Genomic DNA, 21,307 nt, shown 5'->3' on the forward strand with positions numbered 1-21,307 from the left:
GGCACACTGTGGCCTCTCCGGGAATGCCTGCTAAATGAAAGAACAAGACACAGTCCCTGCCTTTGAGGATCCTAAAATTGAGTGTCTCTCTGAGCTAAAGATGAACTGGAACCTACTACAGAGATGTGGCTATTTCTGGAAATTCCTGGACAAGGTATTCTGGTATGGAAGGAGCCAGGATATCTTCCTCCCTCCCTTCCTTCCTTTTTTAATTCTGGGAAAGGGGAGGTCCAGGTACTCACCGGTGCTGACCCCATGTTGGGCTGGGATCCCCCACGATTACTGGGAGAATCATCGTATGGTCCATACCAGGCAGAGTTCTTATGGTTGCCGGTCACAGCAATGAACTCTGGCTAATTGATGTAGAATATGAATGTCGTAGATAGATGAGGTGGTGGGGAGGGCGGATTGTACAACCCGAAGGCTGGAGGATGGGCCCAGGAAACAGGAACCAAACAAGGCTGAATGCAGCTGAGAATACAGCCCAGGGCAGGCCTCAGGAGCTGTCCCTAGGCGTTTGGTGCTTTCCATAACCTCTCAACTGCTCTAAAGGATTTCTAAACTTCAGGACTCCCCTCCAGGGGCAATGTCGAGAGCGGTGATTCCGATTGGCTAGCCTAGGCCACGTGCTGCACCCAGGAGGCGGGACCTGGGGGAACCTACCCCTCAGTTGCTGCAATGGAAGCGGGGGGGTTGGCCCATCCCTCATGTCCTACGGCGGGGCGTCCCCCCAACCCTCAACCAGAAGGAGAGGGGGTTCGCGCTGCTGGGGCCCTGGGCAGTGAACATCTGTGTGGTTCTTTACTGCTGTCGACGTGCTTTCACTCCACCCCTGGAGGAAGGCCGGCCTGGCTGCACGATCTCCGGCTCAGGGAGCGGAAACCCAAGCTCGGAGAGGTTAAGCGATTTGTCCAAAACCACACAAGGTGGTGAGAGGTGGCTCTTTATCGCACTGTCCATCTTCCTCCATGCTGCAGGTGCTTGGGGAGGGGCAGATGTTTTCGAAGGAAAGGGAGGTGGGAGAACCCCAAGAGCTGTGGGTGGGCAGCCCTGAAATGCTTTGATGGAGGGCAACCCTAGCCCGGGAGAAATGCTAGATTTCCAGGGATTCATCCAGCTCGTCCAGAGGAAAGATGGAGGTCTTTCCCCACCTCCGAGTCTCCCGCAAACGCCTCCATGCTTCCTTTGGCTGCTTCTTGTGCAGAACATCAGGCCTGCTACTCACCTCCAGGATCACCTTTGCTCCTGCTGTTTCTCCACCTGGACTGTCCTGCTTTTGCTGCCCGTGGAACTCCTGATCTTTGCAGCAAAGTCAGCCCTCAGGTCCCCTGGTCCCGGCAGCGTTTCTGGACCAAACTTTCTTGGAAACCTGTCACTTCACTCTCCTTGGGGCTCCCTCTCTGCTTTGCCCCCCTCCCTTGCTAGATTTTAATTGATTTCTAGGTCTGCCTCTCTCTCTGTCTTACACCGGGAGTGCCTCAAAGACCGGGGGCTGGATTTTATTCGCATCTGTGTCCCCAGTGCGTGGTGCTGGCCGGTTCCGCTCACGTCCGTGCCCCTCTCTCCTCTGCTATGCTCTGGATCCCAGCGGAGCTGCTGCTACAGGCTGGACTTCTCAAGCTCCCGGGTCTGCTGGCTTCTGGCTGGGGTCGACCAAAGGGAGGCCCGAGTGGGAGGCCAGAGGGCTGGGGGAAGGGAGACGCCAAGGTATGCTTCCTTCACACCGGGCTGCAAGCAGCGCTTGGCCGTGGAAACATCCTCAGTCCCCACCAGACAGGCCCGCGGTTCCATCTTGCACTGCATGATCCTGAGCCTGGTAACACTGCTTCCTCCTTTTGTCCCTCCAGCCCGGGGCGAGTACGGCAAGTTCTTGCCGTCACCCACCTCTGGGTTACCTTGCCATTAATTCCCCGTTTGAATTCTCAGCTCTTTCGTCGCCGTGCGGCCAAATTCGCTTGGAATTGAGTTACACACTCAGAGTGGCTCTGTGGGCTGGATGCGCCCTGGTGGACACCCCAGTTTCCTAGCAGAAAGGTCCTACGAGAAGAAGTATGGTGCCCGCGGCAGAGGAGGTGATGGTCTCCCTGAGCTGAGTGCTGTTTCCATCACATGGAAAATGCCTGAAGATGGCTTGGGGAGTCAGTTTAAGACAGATGGGGGCAAACCAGAAACAAAGAAGGTTTTAGGGTTGAAGAAATTCTGAAGAACACCTGTCCTAGCACTTTTATTTTATGAATGAGAAACATGAGGTGAAGAGGGGCCCGGTGTCCATCGAGCTAACGAGGAGTCTCGCATTCAGAACACAGAACGCCCCGCTTCTGGCTCTGTCACCTTGTCTAAAATGTGACTACCTGTGACCTACCGTACCTCCAGCTCTGCCCTTTCCCCACGCGCGTGTCCAATGGGCTGCTTGACGTCTGGGCTCAGTCATAGCACACGCTTCTCAGCAGGTATTTGTCCCCCCGTGGTGGCCCTCCTCCCGCAGTCTCCAGCTCGGGGACAACCCTGTGCATCTGCCTCCACAAGCTAGAAGCCCGGGGTCTCCTGACACCTGATCTATATCATCCCCCGATGGCTACCTCTCCCAGTCCTGGGGCCTTTTTGCCTCCTGAATGCCACCTCTCTCTCCACTTCTGTCACTACCACTAGGTCCCAGCCTCTTTCACCTGGACGGCCGCCACAGGCAACAGGAATGTGAGCTCTGGGAGGGCAGGGATTTGTGTGCAAGCACGCGTGTTTTGTTCACTCACGTACTCTAAGTGTCTAGATTCACGGGGGTCAGACACCTTTCTCTGTAAAGGGCCAAAGAGTGGATATTTTAGGCTTCAAGGGCGGCATGGGCTCGGCTGCAACCCTTTAATTCTGCGGCTGTAGTGTAAAGGGAGCCATAATTAGCATGTTTGTGTTTCACGGAAGCTTTAGTTACAAAAATGGGTAGCATTTTTGACCTGAAGGTGGAAGTTTGCTTACCTCCGATCTAGAAAAGTTCCTGGCACACGGTAGATGATAGGTACATTTTTTTTTTTAAAGGTCATTTATTTATTTGGAGACAGTGAGAAAGCATAAGTGGGGGAGGGGCAGAGAGAGAGGGAGAGAGACAGAGAATCCCAAGCAGGCTCCGCACTGTCCGTGTGGGGCTCCAACCCACCGTCAGATCATGACCTGAGCTGAAGTCAGACGCTTAACCAACTGAGCCACCCGGGAGCCCCAGTAAATATTTTTAAATTGAATTGGCCCCTTATCATCCGTTGCCTCCCAATGAATTCCCCATTTTTCCAATCATAAATCGGATCATGACGCTCCCATCCCGCAACTTCCACCCCACCACCTGCCTCAAGGCCTCCACTCTTCGGATAAAGATCAAATCCTGAACAGTCTGGCTGCTGCTCCCATTCTGGCTCCATACTCACGGTCCTCCTGGCCATCTCCGCACCCTCTCTGGCCTTCCTTCCTTCCTTCCTTCACTCCCTTCTATGTGCCAGCTCCTTCCGCCCACAGGGCCATTGTGCGGGAGGTTTCTCCTGCCTAACGCTTTCTCTCTCTCTCCGTTGCTCATCCTTCAGATCTCAGCTCAGCGTTACCTCCTCCAAGAAGTCCTCCCTGATCCCCTAGGCCAGGTGCCATGAAAGCACTCATCTTTCTAGCACTGATCCTGGCTGTCATTCTAGCCGGTTATGCGTTTCATGGGTTGAAGTCTGGTTCCCCCATGAGAGGACCTCCTCCACCAGGCACAAGGACCAACTGCTTTGTTTCCCCATCATAGTCCCGGAACCTATTTCAGTCAACCAGCGCAGAGTAGCAACTGTGAATGAGCGAGTGAATGGTGAAGAACGGAAGGTCTGGGGTCAGATTCTCGGTTCAACACCTGACTCGACCACGTGGGTCAGTCACCCACCTCCCTAAGCCCGTTTTCTTACTGTAAAACCAGGCTAATGACAGGACCTACCAGAAAGGCTGTGTTGAGGACAGGAGCGGAGTCTCAGCCCAGAGCCTCGCTCCAGGCAGCTATTGTCAATATGCCCACTGCAACACTGACAGGTCCAGAAACCCTGTCACGTGGTAAACATGTAAAAGAATTCAGAATGTTTAGCCTGGCGAAGTGAAGATCAAGGTCAAGGAATGACCCTCCTCAGCTACAATTCGTGAATCAAATACGACTCCTCCCCAATCCAGCTGTCCGGAAAAGTCATGAAGTCTCCATCCCTATAGGTGGGCAAGAAAAGGCGGGGGGACCCTTCCTGCAGGATGGTCTACTGCACAAGTGAGGGTGTTCTGGTGACCTCAAGGCCCTCTTCCCATCCGGGGTCCTTCATTTGTAAGCACCGGGGGGGGGGGGGGCATTCTGAGCTCGAGTGAGGGAGACGGCGCAGGTGGGAGCGCCATGAGTGGTGTGGGCAAAGGCAGCTGGTTGAGCCAAGCGGCCTCGAGGACTAGAGGGACCGAGCCCCGCTCGGCGCTCAGCGATTCTGGGAGCAGAGAGGGGGCGCTTAAAGCCAACAGATGGCGCCGGCTCACCCAGGCCGTGGGCCGGCTCGCTGGCTCCGGCTTCCCGGGAGCGTTTCCCGGTTCGGCTGGAGGCGCGGAGCCGGCGGGAGGCCCGCCGGGCCCCCACCCCTCTGCGTGCCCCTCTCTGGGAGGGCGGACGGCCCTGCGGGGCAAGGCTCCCGCACGCACCTGGGGCCGCTTCCGCGGGCGTCCTCCCTGCCCCTTGGGGGGGGATTCGTCGAGTTGCCACAGCAGCCGGTGCCATGACATCGGCAGAGGGCAGCTTCGCCAGCACTGAAATATTCATGCCCTGAGCGCCTGGCCGGGCTCCGCGCGGCTCCCGGGGGTCGCAGCGGGACCCGGCAGGGGCCACCGCGATCCCGGCGCGCAGCGTGGAGGGGGTGGGCGGCGAGGCGCGGCCCGGCCGGCGGGGGCCCGGGAGGAGGGAGCGCGGGAGGGAGCGTCAGGAGGCGGGGTCTGGGTGGCGGGGGCCGAGCAGGGCGGAGGAAGCGAGGGAAAGTTGATCGCGGACTTGAGCGGCGGCGGCGGCTCGGGAGAGAGGGGCGCGGGCTGCGCGGCGCGATGCTCGGCGACAAGACGCGTCCGACGGCGGCCGGGCGCTGAGCCGGGCGGGGCGGGGCGGCCCGGCCCCGGGCATGGAGCGCGGGGGTGCAAAGCCTCGGGACGTTTGGGGTGCGCCTCGTCCGAGCCCGCGGCGCGCCTGAAGTTGCAGGCGGCCAGCGGCGGGCCCAAGGGGACGCTGGAGCGGCCGGCGTGCCGAGGGTGAGCCTTCGTGCCGGCGGCGAGACGCGGCGGTGGCCAGCAGCGGAGCAGGCGGCCCGTGGGGGCCGACCCGGCGGAGAGCAGAGCCCGAGGCGCGACGCGGCGCTTCTCCGCACACGGTACCGAGAGCCGCGCACCGCCCCTTCCCTCCCCGCTTCCCTCGCTTTCTCCGCGCCGTTCGCCCGCCACGCGGCGGGAAAGTTGCAGCCGTGGGGTCGCGACCGCCGCCGCGGAACCACTTGTTCCGGGCGCGGCCCTCGCCCGCGGCGAGCGCCCGGGGCCTCCTTCCGTCCCCCGCCCCTGGCCGGGGTGCTGCGCCCGTTCCCAGCCCGCGGCCGGACGCGCGGCAACTTTGATTCCCGGGAACTCGAATTCCCGCCGGGTTGGCCTAGGGGGGACAGGCACTGCACTCCTCACCCGGTTCCTGGACATGAGGTCGCTTTGATCTCTGCGCCCTGGAGAGGGTCGGGTCTGGGTCTGGGTCTGGGTCTGGGGTGGGGAGAATTTCGGCGGTAAAGAGAGCGTCGGGATCCCACTCCCGTCCCCTTCGCGCTCTGGGTCCCCATTTGGACAGTGGAATGGGGTGGGGCGCACCGCCACCGCGGGATGGGCAGTGGCGCTGGAGGGACCTCCAGTCACGTAGCTCTGCCCCACCCTCATCACCTCTCAGTAACCGCGAGAGACCCCAGAGGACCCCCGCAACCTTCCCAAACCGATCCGGCTTTGGGGAAATGCACCCCTCGCGGAGCAGGGAGCCTAGTGCGCCTTGCACTTCGCTTCCCCAGTCAGTCCGCGGGCAGGTCCGCCACCGACGGTGCTGGCTGTCCCTGGAGGCCTGCGCTCGGGATTGCTGCCCCTTATCTCCCCTGCAGGTCAGCCCGGGACGCGTGGACAGCCCGCGCGTTCCAAGGTGGTGGCGGCATCAGCCGGCGAGCTCTCAGTACCTTGTCTCCGTGAGCCGGCACCTAGAGTCGCTGCCTCTGTGCTCGGAGGGGAGATCCGGTGCCATCGCCGCCGGCCACCGCCCCACTGCGACCCCAACCCCCCAGCCCTGGTGTTGTCAGTGGCCACTGGGGGGAAAATTAGCCTTTCCTGAGTAGTAACACGCCTCTTCCCTCCTGCCTCTTGTCTGTACTTTGCCCTCTTAGACCAGAGGCTTTGACCCTTACGGTTCAGGCAATTAGCAAGAGCCCCCACCCCAATTTGAATTTTGAAATAAGCTGGAGAGGCACGTGAGGATTGTGTGTGCGTCCCCGCGGGCGTATTGGGTGGAGTCAGTCCCTCGCCTGGGTGGGGGTGGGCTCCAAGAGCCACGGTTGGAGCCAGGTGCGAGGTGCTGATGAGTCAGCCCATGGTGGGGAGAGCTGGCTGGAGTTAACATTTGGGTCACGGTGCAGGGGTAGGCGCACTGCGGGCAGCACCCACGGGGTGGGGGACTAGAGGTCATTCTGCGGGAGGAAGGGCCAGGAGGGGAGGGGGCTCAGCCGCCAATAGGAATGCTTGGGGAGGGTTCCCCTCTGGCAGGAGAGGGTCAGAAAGTGGAGGACCTGGATGACAGGGAGCGGGGGTACCCCATGGGCTGGAGAGATAGCGCAAGGAAGTAATGGGCATGAGCTAGGTGGTGGAAGACAGTGAGCGAGTGGGAGGCTTGGGGCTGGCATCCTGGCCCTTACTTGGGCTGGGTCCCCATACACATGTCTGTCTTGGCCTTCCTGATCCTCAAACAGCTGGGGTCCTCACATCTGCCTGCTGAGGGGCTTGGTGTGAGGGTTCTATTGGCAGATGGTCATGTTTGCCTCCCAGATAGCTTCCTCTTCCAACAAGCCACCTTACCTGCAGTCTCACCATTTAGGGTTCATTTCTTTGAGCTTAATATTTTAAAGGGCGTCTTTCTGAAGTCCTTACTTTACATGCGCATACTTCTGGGAGGTGAAGGCATGGCGGAGCCTTGCGGTCCCGAGGGTGGCCTGTGGACACACAGCATCAGTATCCCCTGGGGGCTTGGTAGAAAGGCAGATGCTTCTTTCCCATCCCAGAACTCTTGAATCAGGATGTGTATTTGATAAGATCCCTGAGTGATTTGCTCAATAAAGTTTGAGAAGCCCTGGTCCACGGTATCTTCTAGGGACATGAGCGTTTCACAACCTTTTGGTGCAGAAGGAGTGTCCCACATAGGGCAGTGGATCAGAACGTGGGTTTGAGAACGAGACTGGAACTTCCTTTCCTGGATCATGCTAGGGTCGGGTAACAGTTTTCCACTGGCGCCTCGGGGCCATCCCCTGCTAATGCCAGAAAGTGTCTGTGTTTTGGGGACCTGTAAACAGAGTCACGCAGCGGCCCAGCTTTCCATGCAGGCAAAACGTTAGTGTGTGTGCTGCCTTTGGGCTGGTAGAGAGTGGGCACGGGGCAGGGTTTCTGGAATCCGATATACTGCTCTGCTCCTAGGAGGCCTGGGGCTGGATAGAGGCTGTCCCTCAAAGGGAAGGAATTGAGTAACTGTCCTCCACTTCATCTGTCCCTCCCACACGCTGGAGGGCCTCACTGATCACACCTCTCAGCGGCCACAGGACTTACGCAGAGGGAGCTGCATACGTGCTAATCTGGGATAGCCCACGGAGGGCAGGGTACTGACCAGGCTCCACTCTCACCCCCCCAGCCCAGGCTGGACATTCCACTTTTGCCGCCCTGGGGCCGGGGGAACCCCTGAGCCCCAAGACACAAGGATGATGCCAGCCAGGATGGTGGCAAGTTAGCCCCTGGTCTTCTGAAGGAATAATGGCGATCCGGAAGCCATCAAGGCTGGCCTGAGCATAAAAGATTTGGCAGATTTGGCTCAGCGGCCAGGTGAGGCCAGTGGTGTCACAGGCGAAAGGTCATGGCATATGCCCCAGCCCTGTCAAAAGAGGACTGCCCTTCCCCTAAGCTGGCTTCCTTGCCAGGAAGATGGCAAGCCTTCCGGGGTGCAGAGTGACCAGAAAGCCGCGTGGGAGGACACAGGTCAGCCCGGGCGTGGGCCTGACCGCGGTGACGCTGACGTGAGCCATTCCTTCGTCAATAAGAGTTCAAACCCAACTAGATGAAGAAAAGACTTTTTTTTTTTTTACACGAACCCTCAGGTTTTTAAAATTGTAGTGTTTTAGAATGTAAAGCTGTTTTTAAAAATTGCCTTAATTGCCTTTGAACTCGTTGATTCCGAGCAGTTACAGTGGTTTGGTTTTTTTTTTTTTTTTTAGTTCATTTTTTATTTTGAGCCCCGATTAGAGTTTTTCTTGGCGCTGGGGCCGTCTTCTTTGTGCGGGTAATAGGTGAGCAAGGTCATTCACGAGGTAGGCTCTTACGCATGGGGGTAGTTAGCCTCCAGGAAGAAAGGAGTGGGGATCAGAGGGGGTTTTTCTGTGCTCCAGCCTCGGTGCGCTTACATGCATATTACTGACGCTGTTTGGGGATCGCCAACCCTGGGAAACCTTCACGGACTCCTCTCCAGCCCGTGCTCCCTCCCTCACCTCCTTCCCTGGCGCATTTTACTACTCTGCAGGGGTCTGACCCCTCCCCTGGGCAGTGAGCCCCCCCCCCCCCCCCAAGCACGGGCTGTATCTTACTCCTCCTTGTATCCTCAGGGCCTGCCACGCAGGTAGACTTATGCTTGTTGACAGAATGGCCTATTGTTGCCAGGCAATCGATCCCCTACTTCTAGCCCCGGTGTTAACTGGCCCTTAACAGGCAGGGCATTTGGTGTGGCCATAGCCAGTTTTCACTGTTCACGTTGGTTACTGTCAACACCGGGCAGCTTTGCCCGTCCTGCTGTGTTCTGGGCTGCGGGCATATGCCCTTGGAGCGGAGGTCTCAAACTCACGTGCCTGCGAGGGCCGGGGGGGGCACACAGATACACGGTGCCACATGTGAGATGACAGGGAGTGGCGGGCACCGTGAGAACAGAAGGGCCCGGGCCCCGTACGAAAGGGGCCGCGGAAGGCAAAACCCACCTCTGCGACAGAAGACGGAATCATGGTTGCCCCGGGATGTAAAGACGAGGGCACGAGGTGTGCTTCTGGAGTGCTGGAAATTTCCGTACCTTGATCTGCATATCTACATCGGTGGTGACTAATCATTTGTGCAGAAGAGTCAACTGAGAAAAACTGGAGCATTGATGGGCCATATCTATTTTGGCTCAATATGAAAATAGCTCTATCGAATCCCCTTGGGCAGAAAATGTGTATCCTCACCAACTTTATTGACCAGAAGGGTGTCAGTGAGAAACTTGGCATATTTAAAAAGGAGCCACACAGAGACAGCTTTCTCGGCTTCCACTGTGAAATTTAATCTGGATCTGTCATGGGGAAGGGGGCAGGCCTCTGCTGCTCCTTGCCGGTCTCTATATTTGGGTCTCGGCCTTCATGCTCTTCAGGTACTCTCTCGCATCGGCAGTGAAAGTCCGCGTGGCTCAGTGTTTTGCCAAGGGGCATGGGAAGAGCGGACGGCGTCCTCGGCCTCAGGGGCCTCAAGCTGTGTCACGAAGGGGGATTGCAAACCTGTTCCCTTCGTAATTTTTGGAAGGCAGCTTGGAAGCAGGCGGAGAACACTGGGATTGAACACCAGTGTGTCTGCCCTTGGGCTCCGAAGCCTTGGTCCGGCATGCCGCCTTGCCCAGGCCTTAGTTTTCTCATCTGTTACATGGGAATCATTCTCAATTGCCTTGTAGGCTTGCTGCCAGCGTGAATAAGGGGAAAATGATAGAGCGAGCCTTTTGTGCGGTGCCTGGCTCACAGGACACATGCAAAATGTAGCTTTCGTTCCTACCCCTTTTGATTTAGTCATGTGTGAGGCACGTTGTAGTCTAGCAATTTCGAGAGGTTGACAGTCTGTAAGCTCATAAATTGAATTCTGCCTGAAGGCGTGTGTGTGTGTGTGTGTGTGTGTGTGTGTTTGTATGTGTGTGCACGTGCGTGGCTGTGAGTTTTCATTTTAAATTAGCTACTAACAACATTAAAACGACAGCAGTTTTGCATGAAAGTCTAGGTTTCTGGCATCTGTGACTGGAGCTGGCGCTGGAGGGTCTGTGTTCCCAGTTGGCAGTTGTCGGTCGCTGCCGAATTGCAGCCTTTTATTTACTTACGTTTTTAGTTTAAAAATTCTTTGAAGCAGAGCGGAAATAGAAGTGGCGAACCTGTGCGCGTGTGCCTGCCTGTGTCGCCGCCACGCGGACGGGACGCGTTCCCAGTGCCTCGGCCGGCTCCCGCATGCCCCCTCCCAGGCAGTGTCACCCACTCCAGACGTAGCCACTTCCGACTTCGCTCTGACTTCTGTCTCACATCCGAGTTTTGCCTGAGAGCCTCCCTTTAGATTTCGGTGAGCTCCCAGCCTTCACTCTCCACGAAGCCCCACCCTCCCTGCCATCTCACATTTGATCCCTCTCTACTCATTTGCCCTTTAGCCGTTTGAGGTTGTGACCTCCATTCCAAGGGCTGGCAGGGTCCTTAGAAATAGCTAGACTCCCCCTGTTACAGGTGGGGAAACTGAGGCCCCGAGCTGGGGAATGGGCTTGTTCTAGGCCCTCTCCCTGGGTGAGGTATCTGGGCGGTGGCTGGTCAGGGGCTGAGCCCTGCTTCTCTTGCCCCAACATGAGGTGTGGAGCAGGCCAGGCAGGCCTTCGTCTCTTGGACCCCAGCAGCCCCGCGCCTGGCTGTGCGGTCACAGGCACCCAGAACCTCCCGCAGGCTGATCAGCCTACGAGGGAGGGAGCCTCTTGTGGCCCGTGCCTTCTTGGAAATGCGTCTTCCCCCAGGCAGGCTGATAGTGGCACTGCTTTTCTCTTTAAAGGCCATGCTCCATTTGGAGAGGACCTGAGATGCCATTTGTGACAAGGGCCCTGCGTGCCACCTTGATTGTCTCTGTTTCTGACAGAAGGCTGTAATTTGGGAGCCAGTGAAAGTGAAGGAGGGAGGGAAGGAGAGGAGAGAGCGAGAGAGGGGGAGGAAACAGAGAGAGGGGGAAAAAGAAACCCCAGGGTGGCTGGGACCATGTCTGGGTATCCATTTGTGTCACTGGTCCTGTCTGCAAGGGATACTGGCTTTTCCTGGCTTCCAATTAGGGAATCGGCGGTGATGGAACTCGAAGCCTTACTGACCCTTCTACGGAGGCCCGTGGCTTCCTGTTAGAGGGCGATCTTCGGGTGGAATGCCACTGGGAAACCAGCACGTCCTGGGCAGTGGGGCAGAAAGTCCTTCCAAACTCATCCTCCTTTATATTTTAGGGTCTCATGTGCACTGGTGGGGAGGCCTCTCGTTCAGCCATTCAGTCAGCGGGTACTAAGCATCACAGTGTTCTAGGCTAGCTCTGTCCTCTATCTATCAGGGATTCGTGCCGAGAATCTGCAGCACGGCTGGCCCATAGAAATATAATGCGAGGGGCCCCTGGCTGGTTCAGTTGATTGAGCATCCGGCTCTTGATTTTGGCTTAGGTCATGATCCCAGGGTCGTGGGATTGAACCCTACCTTGGACTCTGTGCTGAGAGTGGGGCCTGCTTAAGATTCTTCCCGTCCCTCTGCTCCTCTCCCCTGCTCTCTCTCTCTCTCTCTCCCTCTCTCAAATTAAAAAAAAAAAGAAAAAGAAATATAATGTGAGCCACAAATGCAAACCACAGGTGTGGTTTTAAATTTTCTAGTAGCCACTTAAAGAGTTACAAGAAATAGGTGAAATTACTTTTGATAATCTATTTTGTTTAACCCAGGACATCTAAAATATTATCATTTCATGGGGCGCCTGGGTGGCTCAGTCATCGGTTAAGCAGCCGACTTTGGCTCAGGTCGTGATCTCACGGTCCGTGGGTTCGAGCCCCGCGTCGGGCTCTGTGCTGACAGCTCAGAACCTGGAGCCTGTTTCGGATTCTGTGTCTCCCTCTCTCTGACCCTCCCCCGTTCATGCTCTGTCTCTCTCTGTCTCAAAAATAAATAAACATTAAAAAAAATTTTTTTTAATATTATCATTTCAACATATCATCAATATAACAAGTTATTATTTGTTGTATATTTTACTTTTTTTTTTTTTTTTGGTACCAAGCCTTTGGAATCTGGTGTGTGTGTTGCATTTAGAGCACATCTCAATTTCGACTGGGTACATTCCAAATGTTCAGTGGCTCCCTGTGGCTGGTGGCTACTGTGCTGAACCGGGGGAGGAAGTCCGGTAATAAAGACACACCCAAGCCTTTTACAGATGGCCCCGGGTGCTACGGAGAAGACAGGTGACAACAGACACGCTAAAGGCAGAAAATAGGGTGGTTGGGCTCCGGAGGCCTCTTGGTGGATGGGAAGACGTGGGCCATCCGCGTGGACCTGAGCCCTGGCAGGGCTGGGGAGGGGGTGGTAAGAAGGAGGGGCCCAGGTGTCCACTGCAGCCCCCACCATCCCCCACAGCACGCAGGACACCAGGCTTACTGAGCATATGACACCATGTCCCTGTCCATAGGAGATCCGAGTGGAGTGGGCCTGGCATGGAGACTAATACTTTAGAAAAGCACTTTATCTCTGGTTGTGTGTGTGTGTGTGTGTGTGTGTGTGTGTTTTTCCCCATCTTCTCTGCACACTTCCATGAGAAAGGTAAGGATTAAGTTCATCTGCCCCTTGCTATTTTATGCTGGGGAGTTTTCAACCCAGCGAGGATGGCAGCCTGGAAAGCTGGGAAGTCGCTTGCATTGTGGAGCATTTGGGGTCACGTCCTCTGGGGAGAAAGGCTGGCCTGTCTGCAGTGGGGAGGGGGCGGCGGGGCTCAGGTGCCCAGGGACGGGGGTGATCCAGAGACCTGGAAGCTTGTCTCCTTTCCCGGACCGGGAGGTGGGAGGGGAGCCGGGAGGGGATCCTGGGACCCTTGAAGAAGAGCCCGTGGGCAGATTGCTCTGGGGCTGGGGAAATGCAAACCTTACTGGCTGTCTGGACTTTACCCGTGACTGACCGGGGCCAGGGCGGACATTCAGATGCCTACGGCTTCCAGACGGCGGACGTTAAAGGACAGACTGGCTGCTACATAGGCCCTGCGGCGAACCGCACATGCCCACCCCGTCTAAAGGGGGTGCCAACGCTTGCATTCTCTCCCGTGCTTGTCAAGCTGGAAGGCAGGCCAAGCGTGGCCATGCACTGATTCCAAAATTATCTAGAAGTGCAGATTTTAAGAAATGCAAAATTTTGGTGTTCTCAATGTTAGCAACTAATTCAAGTATTTAAAAACACCATGAAGCCATTCATTCATTTATCAAATACTTACTGAGCCCTTACTGTGTGCCAGGCACCGTTCTAGGCCCCTGGGACCAATCGGTGGCCCCTGCCCTCGTGGGATGTATCTTATAGGGAAAACCCTTCAGCAAGCTGCATGTGGCCCATGGATGACCAGTTTACCGTGACCTCTGTCATAGACTTCTAGAGCATCAGGACTGGTAATAATAACAGAAAACACTTCCTAAGCGTTAACTGTATGCCAGGCCCTGGTCTTAGCACTTCCTCAGTCCCAACAATAGCCCGGTGAGATAGCGATTGCTGTTACTTGTACCTTACAGGTGGCAGACCTGTGGCACAGAGAGGTGAAGCAGTTCACCCAAAGTCACATAGCTAGCAGGTGATGCAGTAGAATCTGAGCAAGGTGGTCAGACTCCTTAATCTTCAGTCTGTGCTTCATCCTGCACTGGGCTTGGAGAAGGCCAGAGCCAAATCCCTGATTACACAGATGGACACTGAGCTCAGAAAGGACAAGTGACCCACCTCGGGCCTGCACAGAGGCAGCAACAGGGCTAGACTCGGAGTCTAGCCCGTCGTGTGTGTTCAGTGCCGTCTGGACCTTACCTGTGACTGGCCCTGGTTTGGGTCATTCGGGTGCCTACAGCACCCAGGCATTTAAAGAGAGTGAGGCTGGGCAGTGATTTAAATGTCCATGGGGTTGAACAACAGGGCATCTCCCCGGCTCAGGGCATCTGCCCTGATGGGGTTGCCCCCATCCCAGAGGGTCATGTCTTCGGTGGTTTCTGCACTTGCCTGGACCCGGAGACCCCAGCCGGACCCCCAGCTCTTCCCACCTGTAAAGCCTGCGGGTCGAATGCAGTGACTCCTGGTTGAATCCCACCCCACACTGCCCCTCAGCTATTGGCCTGGCTGGCGACCAGCTACCCGCAGTGTTTCAGGCCAAGTGTGAAGGTGCTTGGCGAAATGTATTGTGATATGTAGAAACTGCAATCAATCAATCAATCAATCAATATTTGTTAGTTATCACTATGTATGGATGACTTAAACTATGTGGGATTTACAAGGTATATGCAGATAGATATTTAAATAACATGAAAATCTCTGAACCCAACAGCGGTGTCTTCGAATGGCTTAATGGCTTATGCCCACTCTCTCAATTTGGTGCCCATCTTTTGGGGAGAGTGTACGAGTCAGCACATGTTTATTAAGCATAATAAATAAAAACAATTTCTAAATACAGAAAGAGACAAGACAGGACCCTTCCTTCCTGTGGGCTCTCACACTTATTCAGAGTACCGTACTGGGGACAGCTGATACACTGTGTGTGTGTGTGTGTGTGTGTGTGTGTGTGTGACAGAGAGGAGGGGGCCTGCAGCTACCGTTGGAAATGTTAGCATCTCAAGCCTAACTCAGCCAAGGTGTTCCTTCTTTGCTCTTCCTCACTGACCCCAAAGCTCTCCTCCTTCCCCGAAGTGCAGGTTGACGCCTGGGGGCTGAGTTAGCACCGGGATGGCTGCATCCTAACAAGGGGGTGGGAAGGGCATGGGGGGGGGGGTGGTAAAGAGTGGGGATTGCCGCAGGCTAGGCCTGCCAGGCTGCTTGACCTGCCAAGCCGAGCCCGAGGGCTGTTGGAAACTGGAGCTCAGGCCGGAAGAAGGGAGCCCATGAATAATACAGCGGGAGGGAGGCTGTTAACTAGGTGACCTGGTTGCACCTGCATGTTTCACAGCTTCCTCGGGAGTCGCCCCGAGGAGGGTCTGGCTGTCAGGCGAGGGCAGAGGGGAATGGGAAAGGCCAGGCAGAGACACAGCTTCTCTGTTATCCTTTCATCTCTCCGGCTTAGAAGTTCTTTGCGCTAACAGCTCGCTCTCCGTCTGACTTTGACCCACATGGCCTTGGCTGTGCGTGTGCACGTGTTCTCACAGACAGGTGCGCTGCAGCAGGCACACCTGGTCCCTCCTCAGCAATGGCCGAACGTAAGGGTGGTCCTTCCCTTATGCCCTGCCCCTGGGCCGGATTTTCCAGGGCTTTTAGGCGAACTGGGTGTCAGGCCTGCCCTGGTCTCTGGCATGGATGTGCCGTGTCACCTTTGCCAGGGTGGCCCCCTGTCTGGGCTGCTTCTGGTTGCCATGGACATAGGACTGTTTTCTCTCCCCGGGCTTGGGCCTCCGACAAGCCAGGACTGTTTGATGTAAGCCGGAGGCGGGTAACTCTGACTTTCTCTTCGGATGCTGTGGGGTCTGTCGTTTTAAGTGTTTGTCACTGGAGCCCGGCTACGGCCACCCAGACCTGGCACCAAGGAGCTTCTGTACCCGCATACCCCCCCGGAAAGCAAAGAGAGCCTCTGGCAGAGACGAGGGCCCCTTCCAGGGAGAGCAAAGGGCATGTGCTTAAACTGCAGCAGGACAGCTTAAAGGCAGATTCAAGAAGAAACTTGTGACACAGCCTGTCAGGTGAGCGGTGGAGAGTCCGAGATGCTAGAATTCATTCCCAGAGGAGGCTGGCTTTGCCTTAAAAGGAGCTGTTTCCAGACCCGTGGGCTGGGGATGGGAAGCAGAGGGCCCCTGGCCAATGCCTACAAGGGGAACAGGGGCCCCCATCCCGCACCTCCTCTTTGTCCTGAGTGGTGTCAGCGGGGGTCTGACCTCTGAGAAGGTTCCAGGCCCTCCTCTACAGGATAAGGAAGGAACTTGCCCCCAACCCAGGCATTGGTCCCACCTGGCTTCCCCAGGTTTAGGAGCCCAGACCCAGCGGCCGGGCCTGCCTGCTGTGTTTTAGTTTAGAACCGGGTTGGGGCGGGGGGTGGGGGGTTGGTTCAAGACATTACACACCTCATCCCTGTCCACAGACACATAGACGCATTGCCAGCCTGGAAAGATGGCAAGCATCTCTTCATTTGTGCCTGGCCTGGGCGGTGTCCCCGGGGCCCCTGGCACAAGGCCTCATCGGTGGGCTCATGGCTGAAACAAAGTGTTTCTGAGCCAGACTACCCAGGTTCGAATCCTAGCTCTTCTAATTATTAGCGGTGAGGCCTTAGGCAACTCAATAAATCATTCTTTTCTTTGGTTTCCTCATCTGGAAAATTGGGATAACTGCAGTACTGACTTCACAGGGTTATTGGAAGGACTAAATGAGTTGCTGCATGTAAATTGCTTACAAAAAGTGTCTGCCGTATAGTAAATGCTCAACAAATGCTATTATTATGTATTATCTCAGCTCCTGCATTCTGGAGGCTCACAGCCTTGCAGGCTGCCTGGGGATGTCAGGAATAACTATTATATCGATGAGAAAGGCTGTGTAGGTTCAAAGGAGGGTGGGGGAGGGGATTGGCAGTCTTGGAAGGCTTCGTGGAGGAAGAGGCTCCCTTGTCCAGAGACTGTGGCTTTTCTCTGTGCCCACTGGCACTGTGCTCCCACGGTAGGCAAGCAAAAAGACAGGCAGGGCACTGTAGTCTTTAGGAGAACTGATGGTGCCTATCCAACTGGGGCTTTTTTAGCCAACTTTTTAATTGAAGTATAACACATACAGAAAAGTCTCCAAATCATACAGCTTGAATTATTACAGTGACCACTCCCATGAAACTGCTGCCCAAACCGAGAAAAAAAAATATCAGAAGCCATCTCCCTGTCATCAGTCCCCAAAGGTAACTGCTAGTCTGACTTATAGCATCATACGTTCACGTTGTCTCTTTTAAACTTTATAACATTTAATCATGCGGTGTGTTCTCTTTGTGATGTTTTCTCTTATTCGGCTTATTTGTGAGATTTATCCTGTCGTGTATAGTTACACTCATGCATTCTATTTACTGTAGTATCCATTGTGTGAATATTCCACAGTTAACCATTCTACTGTCGATGGACAATTGGCTTGCTTCCGGTTTTTGGCTGGAAAGGATGTTATGATTGTTGGTTATGTGTCTTTTGGAATACCTATATGTTTATGCAAATTTTGTTGGGCGTATTTGACTGCCTGTGTACCAATATAAACTTTATAGTGTAATTACTATAGCTTTGTACATGTAGTCTTGATATCTAGTAGTATAAACCCCCCAGCTTTGTTCGTCTTCCACACTTTTGTTTACTTTCGGTTCTTTAAATTTCTATATAAATTTTAGAATTGGCCTTTGAGGGGTGCCTGGGTGGGTCAGTCGGTTAAGTGTCTGACTCAGGTCATGATCTCACAGTTCGTGGATTCGAGCCCCCACGTCGGGCTCTGTGCTGAGAACCCAACTCAGAACCTGGAGCTTTGTTGGGATTCTGTCTCTCTCTCCTTCTCTCTGCCTTTCTCCTGCTTGTGCTCTCTCTCTCTCTCTCTCTCTCTCTCTCTCTCTGTCTCTCAAAAATAAACATTAAAAAAAATTTAGAATTGGCTTTTGAAATTCCATAAAATCCCTGCTGATTGAGACTGCCTCAAAAATATGTAGGTCAACTTGAGGAAACTTGACATCTTTACAACATTTAAGTTTTCTGATCCAGGGATAAGATAAGCTCTTCCATTTACCTCGGTCCTAGTAAACTTCTTTTAAGAATGCATTTTATTTGTCTGTGTAGAGGTCTTACACTTTTTTTTATTAGATTGCTTTCCATGTGTATTATGTTTTTTATACTATAATAAATGCTATTTAAATATTTTTCATTTCTAATTGTTTCTGGCATATAGAAGTACAATTGATTTTTAAAATATTTCCCTGTGTCCAACAACCTTTGTTAAATTTACTTATTAATTCTAAATGTTGACAGAATTTACTTTTTAACATCTAGAATCATGTGTTTTATAAATAACAATTTTTTTTATCTTCCTTTCCAATATATTTTTTTCTTGCCTTATTGCAATGGCTAGGATTATCAGCATAATATTGAATAGAAGTGATGATAGTGGGCATGTTTATTTTGATTCTGGTGTTGAGGAGAAAGTCTTCAATATTTCACCATTAAGTATGATGTTCGCTGTAGGTTTTTTATAGATCTCATTTATCACATTAGGGAAATTTTCTTCTATTCCTCCCCTCCCCCCCCGAAATTGTGGTAAAATATTCTTAACACAAAATTCACCATTTTAATTATTTTCAGTGGGTAGTTCAGTGGTATCGAGTATCTTCACAATGTTGTGCAAACATCACTACTATCCATTTCCAAACTTTTCATCACCCCAAACAGTAACTGTGTAAACTCTGTGCCTTTTAAATAATAACTCTCCGTTCCCTCTTCCCTAGCCCCTGGTAACCTCTATTCTACTTCCTGCCTCTATGAATCTGCCTGTTTTAGGTATCTCGTATAAAGAATCATAAAATATTTGTCCTTTTGTGTCTGGCTTATTTCACTTAACATAATGTTTTCAGGGTTCATTCATGTTGTAGCACTTGTCAGAATTTCATTTTCTTTTTAAGGCTAAATATTATCCCCTTATATGTAGGTATAGACCACACTTTGTTCATCCATTCCTCTGTTGAAGGGCATTTGGATTGTTTCCACCTCTGGTTACTGTGTATCATGTTGCTGTGAACATTGGTACACACGTATCTGTTTGAGTCTCCACCATCAACTCTTTTGAGTATATCGAAGAGTGAAATTACCGGGTCATATGGTAATTCTACATTTGATTTTTTTCAGTTTATTTATTTATCTTTGAGAGACAGAGGGGGAGAGAGAGAGAGAGGGGAGGGGGAGAAAGAGAACCCCAAGCAGGCTCTGTGCTGCCAGTGCAGAGCCCCATGTGGGGCTTGAATTCATGAACCGTGAGATCATGACCCAAGCTGAAGTCGGAGGCTCAACCGACTGAGCCACCCAGGTGCCCCTTTTGCACTCTGTTTTTAGATGCACAAAAGTTTTTCAATTTGGAGGATGTCCGCTTTATCTTTTTTGCTGTTGCCAAGAAATCATTGCCCAATGTCAGTGTCACAGCCAAGAAATCATTGCCAAATCCAATGTCGTGAAGATTTTCCCCTAAGAAGTTTATAGTTTTAGTTCTTATATTTAGGTCTTTGGTGGGTTTTTAGTTAATTTTTATACATAGTGTAAGGTAAGAGTCCAACTTGATTCTTTTGCATGTGGATGTCCAGTTTTCCCTGCATCATTTGTTAAAAAGACTGTCCTTTCCCCAGTGAAGAGTCTGATACCCTTGTCACAAATACATTAACCGTGGGTGCAGTGGCTTATTGCTGGGCTCTGGGTTCTGTTCCAGTCATCCAGTCCTTACATCAGTGTCACACTGTTTTGATTACTGTAGCTTTGTAGCAAGTTTTGAAGCCAGGAAGTGTAAGTACTCCAACTTTGTTCTTCTTTTTCAAGATTGTTTTGGTTATTCGGGGATCTTCTGAGATTCCATATAAGCCTTAGGATGAGTTCTTCTACTTCTGCAAAAAATCACCCAGTGGGATTTTGGCTGCATTAAATGTGTAGAATGCTTTGGGTGGTATTACATCTCAATAACATTCAGTTCTTACAGTCTGTAAACGTGTAATGTCTTCCACTTATTTATGTCTTCTTTAACTTCTTTCAGCAATATTTGGTAGTTTTCAGCGTGCAAGTCGTTTGCACCCTAGGTTAAATTTATTCTTAACTATTTCACTCTTTTTGATGCTATTGTAAATGGAACTGTTCTCTTAATTTTCTTCTCTTCAGGTTATTTATTGCTCGCGTATAGAAATGCAGCTTACTTCTGCCCGTTGCCTTTGTATCTTGCAACTTTGCTGAATATGTTCATTACCTCTGACAGCATTTTAATGGAACCCTTGGAATTTTCTACATAAAGATCTTGTCATCTGTGAATGGAGGTCATTTTGGAGTTGGACATTTCTTGCCTAATTACCCTGACTAGAACTTTTAATACTACGTTGAACGGAAGTGGTAATAACAGGCATCCTTGTTTTGGTCCTGTTACTTAACACCTTTAACCATTTAGTATGATGTTAGCTGTGCGTTTTTCATCGATGGCCTCTTGTATTCTTCTATTCCTTTTTGGTTTGAGTTTTATCATGAATGCGTGTGGAAGTTTGTCAGATGCGTTTTTGCATCTTTTGGAATGAACATACAAGTTTTCTTCCTTCTGTTGTGGCAAATTACATTGATTGATTTTCAAAAGTTAACCAATCTTGCATTCCTGGACTAAATCCAACCTTGTCATGATATATTATCCTTTTCATAATCCCTTGGCTGCTAATAGAATGGCTACCGCAGCATCCTTTGACTATATTTTTCATGGTGTATGTGAATTATTAATATTCTGTTTAAGTTTTTTTAAATCTGTGTTCATGAAACAGATCACCTGTGATTTTACTGTCTTATGATATCTTTGTCAGATTATATCTTGCAGTTATGCTGGCCCCATGATATAAATTGGAAACTGTTAACTCCTTTTTTGTTTTTCTGCAAGAGCAGGGATAAGATTTGTGTGTTTGTGTGTTTTTTGTTTTTTTCTTTAACTTAAATGTTTTAGAAAAATTCCATAGAGGAGCCGTGTGAACTTAGATTTCTTAGTGGGAAGGTTTTTGATTACAGTTTCTATTTCTTTAACAGAAATAGGATTATTTATATTTCTGTGTTCTTCTGTGTCAGTTTTGGTAAACTGTATTTTTTGAGGACTTTTTCTATTTTATATAAGTTTTTTAATGAATTGAATAATCTTTGTACCCTCTGTGCAATCTGCAATGATACTTTCTTTTTCATTCATATCGGTAATATGTGCCTTCTCTCCCATTTTCTTCAGCGTCTTGCTGATTGCTGGATTTCTCAATTTTGTTAGTCTTTTCAAAAATTACTTTTGTTTTTACTGATTTTTGTCTATGTAATTTTTTAAAATTTCATTACTTTCTAGTCTTA

The 21,307-nt window shown here is 52.0% G+C and overlaps 2 protein-coding genes across 6 annotated transcripts in view; one reads left to right on the plus strand and one right to left on the minus strand.

The window, feature by feature from the left end:
- Window positions 1–4,788: 4,788 nt before the first annotated feature.
- On the minus strand, window positions 4,789–5,928 carry LOC122492615 (basic proline-rich protein-like). The gene has a single exon (XM_043596109.1). The coding sequence runs from the start codon at window positions 5,926–5,928 to the stop codon at window positions 4,789–4,791; it is 1,140 nt and encodes a 379-aa protein (XP_043452044.1).
- The window catches only part of CDH23 (cadherin related 23), a 414,161-nt gene continuing 397,976 nt past the window's right edge, over window positions 5,123–21,307 (plus strand). For all 5 annotated transcript variants that reach the window (XM_043596561.1, XM_043596567.1, XM_043596564.1 and 2 more), the window contains exon 1: window positions 5,123–5,387. The gene's annotated coding sequence lies outside the window, so the exon portion shown is untranslated. The remainder of the gene's footprint in view (window positions 5,388–21,307) is intronic.

The sequence above is a fragment of the Prionailurus bengalensis genome, chromosome D2 (genome assembly GCF_016509475.1).
Source record: "Prionailurus bengalensis isolate Pbe53 chromosome D2, Fcat_Pben_1.1_paternal_pri, whole genome shotgun sequence".
NCBI classification, from domain to species: Eukaryota; Metazoa; Chordata; class Mammalia; order Carnivora; family Felidae; genus Prionailurus; species Prionailurus bengalensis.